This window comes from Natrix helvetica (assembly GCF_964273705.1).
Source record: "Natrix helvetica genome assembly, chromosome: 11".
In the NCBI taxonomy this organism is placed as follows: domain Eukaryota; kingdom Metazoa; phylum Chordata; class Lepidosauria; order Squamata; family Natricidae; genus Natrix; species Natrix helvetica.
In genome coordinates, this window is record NC_138562.1 from 17,128,093 (window position 1) to 17,142,215 (window position 14,123).

Here is a 14,123-nt window from a genome sequence, read left to right on the forward strand (position 1 = left end):
CCCCATGACTTCGCAGAGCAAAACCGACACTGCCATTGGATTCAGAGCCCATCGGTATGGTTAGGAGGGGGGACGCCTTTTGAGTCGGACTTATGTACATTTCCTGGCAAAATACATGGGAAAATCCCATTGGGGAAAATTCCACTAAGGGTTAGGGTTAGCTCCCCATGAATTCACAGAGTAAAACTGACAGTGCCATTGGATTCAGAGCCCATCGGTATGGGTAGGAGCGGGGACGCCTTTTGAGCCTGCCTTATGTACATTTCCCGGCAAAATACATGGGGAAATCCCATTGGGGAAAATTCCACTAAGGGTTAGGGTTAGCTCCACATGAATTCGTAGAGCAAAACCGACACTGCCATTGGATTCAGAGCCCATCGGTATGGGTAGGAGGGGGGGACGCCTTTTGAGCCTGCCTTATGTACATTTCCTGGCAAAATACATGGGGAAATCCCATTGGGGAAAATTCCACTAAGGGTTAGGGTTAGCTCCCCATGAATTCGTAGAGCAAAACCGACACTGCCATTGGATTCAGAGCCCATCGGTATGGTTAGGAGGGGGGACGCCTTTTGAGTCGGACTTATGTACATTTCCTGACAAAATACATGGGAAAATCCCATTGGGGAAAATTCCACTTAGGGTTAGGGTTAGCTCCCCATGAATTCGTAGAGCAAAACCGACACTGCCATTGGATTCAGAGCCCATCGGTATGGTTAGGAGGGGGGACGCCTTTTGAGTCGGACTTATGTACATTTCCTGACAAAATACATGGGAAAATCCCATTGGGGAAAATTCCACTTAGGGTTAGGGTTAGCTCCCCATGAATTCGTAGAGCAAAACCGACACTGCCATTGGATTCAGAGCCCATCGGTATGGTTAGGAGGGGGGACGCCTTTTGAGTCGGACTTATGTACATTTCCTGGCAAAATACATGGGAAAATCCCAATGGGGAAAATTCCACTTAGGGTTAGGGTTAGCTCCCCATGAATTCGTAGAGCAAAACCGACACTGCCATTTGATTCAGAGCCCATTGGTATGGTTAGGAGGGGGGACGCCTTTTGAGCCTGCCTTATGTACATTTCCTGGCAAAATACATGGGAAAATCCCATTGGGGAAAATTCCACTAAGGGTTAGGGTTAGCTCCCCATGAATTCGTAGAGCAAAACCGACACTGCCATTGGATTCAGAGCCCATCGGTATGTTTAGGAGGGGGGACACCTTTTGAGCCTGCGTTATGTACATTTCCTGGCAAAATACATGGGAAGATCCCATTGGGGAAAATTCCACTTAGGGTTAGGGTTAGCTCCCCACGAATTCACAGAGCAAAACCGACACTGCCATTGGATTCAGAGCCCATTGGTATGGTTAGGAGGGGGGACGCCTTTTGAGCCTGCCTTATGTACATTTCCTGGCAAAATACATGGGAAAATCCCATTGGGGAAAATTCCACTTAGGGTTAGGGTTAGCTCCCCATGAATTCACAGAGTAAAACCGATACTGCCATTTGATTCAGAGCCCATTGGTATGGTTAGGAGGGGGGATGCCTTTTGAGCATGCGTTATGTACATTTCCTGGCAAAATACATGGGAAGATCCCATTGGGGAAAATTCCACTTAGGGTTAGGGTTAGCTCCCCATGAATTCACAGAGCAAAACCGACACTGCCATTGGATTCAGAGCCCATTGGTATGGTTAGGAGGGGGGACGCCTTTTGAGCCTGCCTTATGTACATTTCCTGGCAAAATACATGGGAAAATCCCATTGGGGAAAATTCCACTTAGGGTTAGGGTTAGCTCCCCATGACTTCGCAGAGTAAAACCGATACTGCCATTGGATTCAGAGCCCATTGGTATGGTTAGGAGGGGGGATGCCTTTTGAGCATGCGTTATGTACATTTCCTGGCAAAATACATGGGAAGATCCCATTGGGGAAAATTCCACTTAGGGTTAGGGTTAGCTCCCCATGACTTCGCAGAGCAAAACCGATGCTGCCATTGGATTCAGAGCCCATCGGTATGGTTAGGAGGGGGGATGCCTTTTGAGCATGTGTTATGTACATTTCCTGGCAAAATACATGGGAAGATCCCATTGGGGAAAATTCCACTTAGGGTTAGGGTTAGCTCCCCATGAATTCACAGAGCAAAACCGACACTGCCATTGGATTCAGAGCCCATCGGTATGGTTAGGAGGGGGGACGCCTTTTGAGGCGGCCTTATGTACATTTCCTGGCAAAATACATTGGAAAATCCCATTGGGGAAAATTCCACTTAGGGTTAGGGTTAGCTCCCCACGAATTCACAGAGCAAAACCGACACTGCCATTGGATTCAGAGCCCATCGGTATGGTTAGGAGGGGGGAAGCCTTTTGAGCCTGCCTTATGTACATTTCCTGGCAAAATACATGGGAAAATCCCATTGGGGAAAATTCCACTTAGGATTAGGGCAGTGCTTCTGAAATAGTGGGGCGGGCCCCCCAGCGGGGGCGCGAGGCTCCGTAAAGGGGGGCTCAGCTCAAATTATTTTATATATTTTTGTTTTGCAGGTTAAAGTGTTTTTAATATTGTGTTCCTTTAAATCCTGTGCTCCTTTAAATCTTTTCTGCTACAGTTAATAAAGCTCTTCTTTGTTGTAAATTGATCCACATTTCTTTCTTTTTTTATTCTCTTATACGTTAATAAGGATACAGTGTTATGCAGAGGTGTACTTATAACAATTTTATAGACAAATGATACTATTTACAGTTGTGTGGGGGGCGCGAAATGTTTTCTTCTTCCTGGGGGGGGGGCATGACAGAAAATAATTGAGAAGCACTGGACTAAAGGAATACTCTTTCCACAACCCGGAACTGATCTGGCTTTGCTTTAACAAATTTTCCTTCCTATCAATTGGGAACAAAAGAGGAGTGGAAGGGGAGGGGGGCTTTTGCAGGTAACAATTGGTTTCAGGAGTGTGCAGATCTGTCCATGAATCTCAAAGACTCTGTGCCCAGTCATTCCTTGCATGGCACTGCGTTTGGAAAGTATTTACCATATTTTTCGGAGTATAAGACGCACCAAGGTTTTGAAGAGGCAATTTTTTTTTAAAAAAAGTTTTTTTGGCCCTCTGCCGACCTCCCAAAAATGGAGCGTTTTTTGCGAAAACAGGGCCATTTGTTTTTCCAAAAAAAGGGCATGAGTAGCCTTTAGGAGGCTTGTAGAGTGCTCATGGGGGATGGGGGGCAAAAACAAGCAAAAACCAGCACATTTGTTTGCAAAAACGGGTCCGTTTTTTCATCAAAAAAGGGCATGCATAGCCTTTAGGAGGCTTATAATGTGCTCCTGGGGACTGGGGCGGGGGGCAAAATTGAGCAAAAAAATGGCCTGGTTTTTGCTCATTTCTGCCCTCCCCAGCCCACAGGAGCACTTTGAAAGCCTCCTAAAAGCTATGCCCGGCCATTTTGGTGAAGGGGCGGTGTTTCGCAAGGCTGTATTCAGTGAATAAGACGCACCCAGATTTTCAGCCTCTTTTTTGAGGGAAAAAGGTGCATCTTATACTCCAAAAAATATGGTACATGGCAGCTTTCCAAGCTAGATAAGGTCTGTGGTCATAAATTCACCTTTAAAAGACTGTTTACCAGGCCTTTGCTGAATTTGAATGAGTGGAATTCACATTCATTTAATAAAAGGGGTTTTGTCTGGACACCCACAGCGAGCTCACCTGCCGACCTCAACCAGGACTTCATAACCCCTTGAAGGATACGAGACACTTACTCTAAAGAATTCTTTGGTTGAACCGGAATCCAAAGTCCCGTAGGCGATCTCGGTCTGTTTAGCCAGATCTTCCGCGCTTTCAATGGGTGACACCATCCTTTCCACCGTGAGGAAGGCAGCCAGGTTGGCGGTGTAGGACGAGATGATGATGAGGGTGAAGAACCACCAAACTCCGCCCACGATTCGCCCTGAGAGAGACCTAAGAGATTGGAGAGGCGGTTACTTTGCTATATGCCGGTCTTCGGCCTTCCGCAGGAAGAGAACGGTCCAAACAGATGGGGAATAAAAAGAAAGAGAACCAATGTTGGCGTTAATGGAGTCTAGAAATTCACCGAGCATTACATTCCGGGCGTTGAAATGTCACAACACTGCCTAGGTAGTCCTCCACTTATGACCACAATCAAGCCCGAAACTTCTGTTGCTAAGCGAGACCATTGTTAAGCGAGCTTTGCCCCCGTGACCCAGGGATAAGGCAACCATCATAAGTATGAGTCCGTTGCCAAGCGTCTGAATCTTAATCACATTACCAGGGGGATGCTGCGACTGTCGTAATTGTGGGAAACGGTCGTAAGTCACTTTTTTCCAGTGCCATTGTAACATCAAACAGGCACTGAATGAACCGTTGTAAACAGAGGACTACCTGTAATTCAAGTCTAGTGTGAAAGACAATGCTTGCTACCACATCGCTAATGGTTTTATTTATCCAGTGTGAAGTGTGGCCAAACCCAGGTCCTTTATCTAAAATTTACAGATTACAGATTAACAGAGTTGGAAGGGACCTTGTAGGTCATCTAGTCCAACCCCCCCCCCCCCCCATCCAAGCAGGAGACCCTACACCATTTCTGACAGATGGTAGTCCAATCTCCCCTTGAAAACCTCCAGTGATGAAGCTCCCACAACTTACGAAGGCAACTTCTGGTCCACGAATTGATTGCTCTCACTGTCAGAAACTATCTCCTTATTTCCAATTTGAATCTCTCTTTGATCAGTTTCCAGCCATTGCTTCTTGTTCTACCCTCAGGTGCCTTGGAGAATAGTTTGACTCCCTCTTCTTTGTGGCAACCCCTGAGATATTGGAACACTGCTATCATGTCTCCCTAGTCCTTCTTTTCATCAAACTAGGTTGAATCTCTCCTTGTTCAGTTTCCATTCATTATTCCTTGTCTGGCCTTCAGGTGTTTTGGAGAATAGCTTGACCCCCTCCTCTCTGTGGCAGCCCCTCAAATATTGGAAGACTGCTTTCCTGTCTCGCCTGGTCCTTCTCTTCACTAGACTAGCCAAGCCCAATTCATCATTATGTTTTAGTCTCCAAAGTGAAGCTTAAAGGCATTGTGAAAAACCAGAAGCAGAGAAAAACTGAATAAACCAGCTAAGAGTCAGCTAACCATGGCCTAAACAGTTAAGCAACATTATTGTACCACTTTTAACAGGATATCTCAGATTTGCTCTTATTTCTGCCAAATTCTGTTTCTGTTTGTATGTTTTCTGTTTATTTGGATTTATATGCCGCCCTTCTCCAAAAGGACTCAGGGTGGCAAATTCCAGCATCCTGCTTTTAATTCTGAGCGGCTCTCTGTGGACTCCAATCCTATTGGCTGCAACAGTAGTTCCTGTCCTCCTGTTCGCCTTATCAGTTAAAACGGAAATTCCCTTTGCCGTTTTATGCGTTTAAAACAAAGAAAGAAAGCCAAGATTGTCTGCCACCCAAGTTTCCGTCCCATTTATCAGAATTCTGCATTCTCTTGCAAGGGAGAGATGCCAGCGCCCGTTTGACGTTAATTAGAGCCCGCCCGTCTGCAAGTCAAGATTGCAAAGCACAAACATTTATAATTTATAAACGTGATTTGCGAGGTGAGAGACCTCAGCTCCAGATTTCCCTTTCAGCTGGCAGCTCTCACAGGAGAGATGTGCAAACATCTTTATTTTTCTCCCACCGTACAGTAACTGCGTTTTTTTTTTAAAGGCAAGAAAGGAAAAACTAAAGATGGGCCACTTCTCTGGCTGTTTTGCTGCGACGAATTCAGGCGGTGAGGAATTCCATGCAAGAATCGGAGGTAGGCAAGAGAGGGAAATTGAGGTCTATGAAATGTAGGTGGTGATGAACTCTGGTTATCTATTCTGACCCAAACACGACAAGCAAGCTGTTTGTAACCAGGGGTGGGCTGCTACGGGTTTGGCCGAGTTCAGGAGACCACATAGCTAATGTTATGACTGGTTCTGAGAACCTCTAAATCCCACCCTGGCTGGCCCCGCCCACCCCTCCCAGGAGTCTACATGCAGCCCATTTTGAATGCAGGGTAAGTGCACGGAGACATAGGGAGCGGGGGAAATGGGCCTCCCAGAAATTCTGGAAGGCCGGAAACAGTTCAGATGGGAAAAACACACACACACATACACACAAAGCAGAAAGGAAAAATGATAGGGCTCCCTGCAAGTATAACCAACATTAACAACTTATCACTCTCTGTTAAAATACAGCTAAACATTTTTTCTTTCTTTCATAATTCACCCCATTTTCTATCCACTTACTTCTAAGTCTTCTCCTCCCCCTTGGTAATCAGCAAAAGTCTTACGGGGTTGTTTTGACGAAATGCCTCACCAGTTGACTAACGCCAGTGAGCGGCCTCAGTGTTGTCTCACCACCAATCACAGATGGAAATATTCAGTTTTATTCCGCATTCACAATATCGAACCGAGAAAACCCAGTTGTTCCCGGCTGCTGGGGGTTCGCAGGGGTTTTGGAGAACATCTAGCTAAGATTCTGTGCCATTCGGAGAACCCCCAAATCCCACTCCTGGCTGGCCGCGCCCACCCTGTCCCTCCCAAGAGTCCCCACGCAGCTCGTTTTTGGATGCAGGTAAGTGCAGGGCGCGCGGGGAGGCTTGGGGAAGGTGAAAAACACCCTACTGGAAGTTTGGGAAGGCCTCCAGAGAGCCTCTGGAGCCTGGGGAGGTTGTTTTTGCCCTCCTGGAGGCTCAAGAAAAGACTCCAGAGTCCAGGGAGGGCAAAAAGGGCTCCCCCCCGCCATGGTGAAGGAGGTCGACTAGGCCACGCCCACCATGGCCACACCCACCCATCAACCGGGCAGAGAACCCCTTGCTAAAATTTTTGAAGGCCACCCCTGAAATGGTCATTATTACAGCCCCAATGTATGAATCGTATTCCTTATGATTGGAAAAGACAGATCTCTTTAGGCCAGGGGTCAGCAAACTGCGGCTCTGGAGCCTCATGTGGCTCTTTCCTCTCTCTGCTGCGGCTCCGTCACCGGTCGGCACCACAATTTTGAGAGGAGCTTCCGGCGGGGGGGGGGGGGGGAGAAGCACAGTGTGCCAGGAGAAGACTCTATGACAAGGGGAGGGTTTTCCAGTTGTCTCCACAATTGATGGGGCTTTCGGTTATGACAGCTAGAGGAAAAAGTATGCCGTGCTAGGAGGAGACTCTATGGTGGGGGAACTGAACTTCCGGTCAGCTCCAGAATTGAACAGGGGACTTCCGGTTAGGACCTTTGGGGCTCCCAGTGTTTTCTTTTCTGTGGGAAACCGGTCCAAATGGCTCTTTGAGTGTTTAAGTTTGCCGACCTCTGCTTTAGTCCCAAAAGCAATTTTAGGAATCACCCATAAGGAGTTTACACAAACTCCTTTGCTTGCAGCGTCTGTGACTTCCTATTGGGTACCAGTTGGGTAAAACAAAATAAAAAATATATAAAAAAGAAGCAAGCTCTAAACATCGATAGCAATTAAAGGATCAATAAAGGGATTTCAAAGATTATTGCCCAATCAAAGAGATATCTCGAGAGAAAGATTTAGGCTGCTGTGTGGAGTTAAAGTATTAAGATGCTATCGATGAGGGCAAAACCATCGGATGTTATAGTAATTCTCAATATTATAAGCAAGGTGCCACCTATACTATACCTGTGCATTTGAGTTTTCTTGCCTAAATGCAGAACATATTTGGGTCAGAGTACAGGTAGCCCTCTACTTACCATCAGTTACTTAGTGACCGTTCAAAGTTAGGACGGATCCCTTCCCACCCCCAAAAAAGGGACGTAGGACTTGATTTTTGAGGTCAGTCCATCCCTCCCCCACCCCGTGATCCCAGGATCACATTTTTGGCACTTGGCAACTGGCCGCATTTGACAGTCATTGGCAGAACACACAATTCTGCAACGATGGAAAATGTAAAAAATTGCTCAAGGCAAACCAAAGCTTCATGCAACTCGGTAGTCAGTCGTAAAAATAACTTTCTGGATCTTTCTTTTTCCCTTTAATTGAGCATTCAGTGTGGATTTCATCCCCCTAAGCCCCAATTGTATGCTGCGCAGTCATCTGCGGATGGATTTTTCAGCCAGTTTCGATTAAGTACTGGCCAAGAATTATTTCTATAATTATGAATTCCATAATGATAATTGCTCCGTATAACGCTTAGCTAGGAAGGCTGCTTTGTTGACTTCCCCATCTGGCCTCAGCTCTAGAACTGCCTGCTGATACGCAACTTCCAGCCAATGGGAAAGAGCTAGGGTCGGCCACCGACTTCAAGGACATCCATTCTTCCCAAGATCATATGAGGCTGTGGACTTTTCTTCTCAAACCTCCCCAAAGGGGAGTGGCGGAAAATGTCCCATCTAGTATAAAAACCTGAGTTCCCTAAATAAGTAAAAAAATGAAAGCTGTGTGGTATTTCAGACCCAAAGGCCAAATGATGCTTCAGAGGGTATGGGGCTAGGAAGAAAACATGTGTCTGCTATCCTATAAAGTGAATGTATCTTTTCTGGAGACCATGCCGAGTGGTGTTGCCTTGCAAAGCTGCAGACAGATGCAAGGTGAGCTGGTGTGTGTGTGTGTGTGTCTGTGTGTCTGTGTATCCCTTAGACCAGGGGTTGGCAACCTTAAACACACAGGTCCTAACCGGAAGCCCCCCTCATTCACTACTGGAGCCGACTGGAAGTCCTTTTCCCCCACCATAGAGTCTCCGCCTAGCAAGGCGTCCTTTTTCTTCTTCCGACTGGAAGTCCAATTTCCCCACCATAGAGTCTCCTCCTAGCACGGTGTCCCTTTTTCCTCTACCTGTCCTAACTGAAAGTCCTATCAATTGTGGAGCTGACCGGTGACAGGAAGCCGCAGCAGAGGGATGAAAGAGCCACGTGGCTTCACAGCCATGGGTTGTTGACCCCTGCAGTAGCTTCCTGCCTTTGAAACCCAAAGTGCCATACAATGCACCAAAGGCTTATCTTAAGACGCTTAACAAAGATTAGCGATGAGGTTCGATCACTGAAGAAGAACAAGTGAAATGGAAACCAGCCAACCAATTGAGCGCCCACAGCTTTCCACATGATGCCCTATGCTTATTTTCCCGGTCCATTAATGGCTAAGTACATGGTCAACAGCAATTTAAAATGCTAGCGGTACACATTACCTTTAGAGCACGCAAACAGCAAAATTGCACTTGTGGTTGTAGGATTCAACTGCAAAGCATCCATGCACAAGGAGAAAGTTAGAAGTTGCGCTCAAACAGGAGGGAACAATGGGAAAAAAACTTTGGTTGGAAAAGAACAAAGCTTGATAGCACACAAACAAACTTCTTGGAGCCTGGGGGAAGCTGGCTTAAGTCTCTCAGGTTAATTCGCTCTGCACATTATTTAAACCAGTGTTTTGTAACTGCAAAGACGGCTGGACGTTGACTCCCAGAATTCCCCAGGCAGCAAATGGGAATTGAAGCCCACACATCTTAAAGTTGCTAAGGTTGAAAAACATTGTTCTACAATGAACATCGATGGACATTTCAGTTTATATGTCTAGTCCTAAAAATACTGGTTGAAATGTATATGGTTTATCTTCATTACAGAGGAAAGGTAGTTTTGGAGCCTCTGCTAATGATTGGAAGGAATGAGATAGCTACCTCTGGATATCCCTCCACCCCCGGAAGTCCATAATTACCAGAAGCCAAGAGAAAAATCATGCATGGACCATATATTTTGCAAGCGCCAGTAAGATTCACCAGTTTTGGACTGGATGCCCAAAACAGGTTGGCCCAGAATCCTAGCCAAGAATCCTGGCTTGGAGGATCCCAGTGTTACACTGGAGGCCACAAGAATCCCTTGAAGAACTTCCGTGGCTTCTGCTGGATCTCATCACAACAATGAAGTGTTTCTTGAAAAGAGGGATAGAGCTCCAGGTTGTCAAATTCGCTTTTCCATATTCCCTTCTTTCCACTTTCACCCAGGTTTGCTCCATTAGTAAGTTCATCTGTTATCTTTATCTCCTATGTCTTTATTCTCTTCTTTAATTTTTGGGGCTCCAACCCCATCATCTTTTGTTATGGGAAACAATAGTCTATCCAACTTCCTCTCAAATCTCCCAAATCCTTCCACTATATTTTGAATTCTAGCCAAAATACTTTAAAACTTAAAATGTCCTCATCTGTATATTGATACATGTTTCCAAGCCACCTTATGGAGCATTTTCCTCTGCCACAAAGTGAGAATTTAGTTCCAGATGTTCCAGAAGTCCTCCAAAACCTGGCTACATTCATCAGGCCTCTGAGTGTGACACATTGAGATGGCTCCACCATTGTGGTTAATATTGACTCTCTCCTGTGCAGGACAGTTGTATTTTGAATGGCTCTTTTAAAATAATTTTGTATCTACGTTTATTGCTTTGTTTGAATGGTTGCACGCTGCCCAAAGTCACTTTGTATGAAACGGATAGCCATTCAATTTGCTCTAAGGTAAAGGTTCCCATCACACATATGAGCTAGTTGTTCCCGACTCTAGGGGGCGGTGCTCATCTCCATTTCAAAGCCGAAGAGCCAGTGCTGTCCAAAGACGTCTCCGTGGTCATGTGGCCGGCATGACTAAACGCCCGAAGGCGCACGGAGCGCTGTTACCTTCCCACCAAAGGTGGTTCCTATTTTTCTACTTGCATTTTTATGTGCTTTCAAACTGCTAGTTTGGCAGAAGCTGAGACAAGTCACGGGAGCTCACTCCGTTACGCGGCGCTAGGGATTCGAACCGCGGAACTGCCGACCTTTCTGATCAACAAGCTCAGCGTCCCTTCATTTGCTCTGTAACTAACTAAATAAACTGTTCAGAGAGAGATAGAGAGAGAGAAAGATTGCAGGCTTGGCAGACTCCAGTCTAATTGAATACAATAAAGCATTTGTTTGCAAAACAAATGTTTCTAAAAGGTCAACGAGGAAAAAAGAAAGAAAGAAAAAAGGAAAGGAAAGGAAAGCTACTGGCACTGCACTTCTAAGCAGACATGTTAGGCCTGGATAAACCTCGCACACATACGCCGAGCTCTTTTGTGAATAACAAAAAGACTATTCCGAATACGGCAGTGTTTATCCAAGGACAAAGTGGATTAAACTAGACCCATGACGGGAGAAGAGGATAATCCCAATTCCGTCAATTTTGCTCATAAAGACTGAAAGACTGGAGGAACAATTATAGAACGGCCGACTGCTTAGTGCCGTGGAAGATATTTCCTGCTGCCTGGGATTCCAAATTAAATCCGGGTTTTAAGAACAGTCTCAGCATGGAGAAGAGACTGTAAAACATTGCATTAACAGAGGACCAAAAAAAAAAAAAAAAGATCCAAGTTGAAATGGATCAAAGGAACGATTCAGTTCAGGTTAAACTTTAAAGTTCTTCACAAAAGTTCGCCTTTGCTTATTGTGCTATGAGGGTGGGGAGTAAAGCCACTTATTTCTGCAAACAGCCCTCCACTAATTTGTTATGGGCCCCAAAGAATTGTGGTAGTATCCTTGCAATCGTTATGCAACTAATCCCAGAGTAATTGTAATGACTGAAATGACATCTACTTAATCCAGTTCCTGACTTCCCACAAATGGACAATCAGATTGTTCTGACCCAGCTCGCCAAAAACACCAAACCCTCTGTAGCTGAACCAACGATTCCTTTATTAGGAGTGCCAGTTTCTCTCACACCTTCTGTCCATCTGGAAGATACTGTAGTTGTCTGCCGCATCTATTCATCTCTGCCCCCCATCTTTTATCCCCAGAGCTAGGGTGAGGCTTCGCTAGCAGTGGTCGCTCTTCCATCCTGAGGATCAGCTCATAGATTTCCACTGCTCTCCTCTCCTCTACATTCTGTGTATTCATGCATCAGGCACTGGGCCCAGCTGTTCCTCCTCTTCCTCATCAGCCACCTCCAAACCTAGGGGCTGTTGACTCTCCATCTGAAGACTGATGGACTGCCCAAGCTCTGTCTCTGTCTCTATCTCTGACAGTTCCATTCCCTCTTCCCCTTTGGAGCTCTCAGGTTGCCTTGATGCTGACCCAGACTCCCACACCACCGCCTCCTCCTCCTCTGATTCGGCTGCTGGAGGGGCCAGTGGCCAAGAGGCCACAACACAGATACTTCTAAACCAAAATGAGGACTTCTTGGACAATGAGCTTCTCCTTTTGTCTTCTCCACAACTACCAATATATTTCCATACTACTGCCATCATTTCTATCCTCCCCCAGTCTTCCAAAGTAGTTTGAAAGCAGCCCATAACCACCTTCACATTCCTTCTTCTAAACTTTGAGAAGCAACTGAACATCTAGGAAGGAAGGAAGGAAGGAAGGAAGGAAGGAAGGAAGGAAGGAAGGAAGGAAGGAAGGAGCTAGGGTGGAGGCCAGACCTCCCATGGGTCTCACAGGACAAAGAATTGGAGTCCACAAAGTGCAAAACTTTGCTGCCATGTGAAATAGTCTGCATTAGCCAGTAATTAACTCAGTTCCCAGATGACATCATGTGATTTGATAGACAACAAGCTGATTTTGAACAGGTGGACAGATTTCAAGTGGAAGTGGCCAGAGATAGCCTGCTTTTGAACTATTCCTTCATCTCCTACAGCAGCATTTTCCAACTATGGCTGTTACAAGGTGCGTGGACTTCAACTCCCAGAATTCCTTGGCCCTCTTGAGTGATTCAGATCACGCTAGCTGGGGAATTCTGGAAGTTCACGCATCTTAAACTGGCCACATTGTCCTACCGCGTTGCCCTTTGACAGTCGCCTGTCAAAAACAACAGGCTCTGCTCTAAGTCCCCGAGCCAACAAGATGAGGCGTGCACAGTTCCATGTACAATAAAAGAAAACCAGTGGATTTCAGAGCTCCAAATAAAAACCTATCATTTAGAACGAGAATCCATTTTTAACCTCATTCCAGGTTGCCTTTTTTGGGGACCTGCTAAATTATCCCTCTAGAGGCTGATCTCTGTCCTCTCATGAAAAAAAAGGAGGACTGATAATTAATTATACGGTGTTCCTTTCCATATGCTAGACTTTGGTTATTTGCTGGACCTTCCCCATTACCATTGAATTTCTGGCTCCCTGACCTTTGCTGGGATAATTGCCAAAATCACAAACACATACAGAGAGAGAGAGAGAGGGAGGGAGGGAGGGATAGGGAGAGAGAAAGAGAAAGAATGTGTGTGTGTGTATGAGAGAGAGAGAAGGAGACAGAGAAAGAGAGAGAGAGAAAGAGAAAGATGGAAAGTGTTTGCATGAGCAAGAAAGAGACAAGAGAGGGAGAGCGAGAGGGAGAGAAAGAGAGAGGCAGAGAGAGAAAGAGAGAAATGTGAGAGAAAGAGACAAGAGGAAGAGAGAGAAAAAGAAAGAGGGAGAGAGAAAGAAAGAAATGTGTCAGTTTGAGAGAAAGAGACAAGAGAGAGAGAAAGAGGGAGAGAGAAATGTGTGAGTGTGAGAGAAAGACAAGAGAGAGAGAGAGAAAGAAAGAGAGAGGCAGAGAGAGGCAGAGAGAGAAGGAGAGAAATGTGTGGGTGTGAGAGAAAGAGACGAGAGAGAGTGTGAGAGAGTGTGAGAGAGAGAAAGAAAGAGGGAGAGAGAGAGAAAGAGAGAAATGTGTGGGCATGAGAGAAAGAGACGAGAGAGAGGGGGAAGAGAGGGGGAGAGAAAGAGAGAAATCTTTGAGCATGAGAGAAAGACGAGAGAGAGAGAGAGAGAGAGAGAGAGAGAGAGAGAGAGAGAGAGAGAGTCTGTATGAGAGAGAAAGAGAGAGGGGGGAGAGGGAAAGAGAGGAATGTGTGGGTGTGTATGTGTGTGAGAGAGACGGAAAGAGTGTGTGTATGAAAGAGAGACAGGAGAGAGAGAGAGAGAGAGAGAGAGAGAGAGAGAGAGAGGGAGGAAGGGAGGGAGGGAGGGAGGGAGAGAGGCACAGAATTCAATACATCGCAATTCTCTGAAAGGGGATCTATGGAGGAACCAACGTGCCCTGAGTGTCAGGGATGATACAAATCAAAGACAAAAGGGTCACGACAAAAAAAAAAAGCATCTGACAAAATTAAAGCAAGCAAACAAAAACCCACAGAGAAGGACCGAAAAGGTTAGCACAGGCAGCAACGAACAGCAAAGC

General features: G+C 45.9%; 1 protein-coding gene across 7 annotated transcripts in view; it reads right to left on the minus strand.

Moving 5' to 3' along the window:
• Positions 1-14,123, minus strand: part of GRIA3 (glutamate ionotropic receptor AMPA type subunit 3) — a 131,022-nt gene that overhangs the window by 30,893 nt on the left and 86,006 nt on the right. For all 7 annotated transcript variants that reach the window (XR_014176320.1, XM_081964224.1, XM_081964225.1 and 4 more), the window contains exon 12: positions 3,747-3,945. Coding sequence is in view for 6 of the 7 variants with exons in the window: in XM_081964224.1 (XP_081820350.1) it covers positions 3,747-3,945 (199 nt within the window). In the remaining variant the exon portion in view is untranslated. The remainder of the gene's footprint in view (positions 1-3,746; positions 3,946-14,123) is intronic.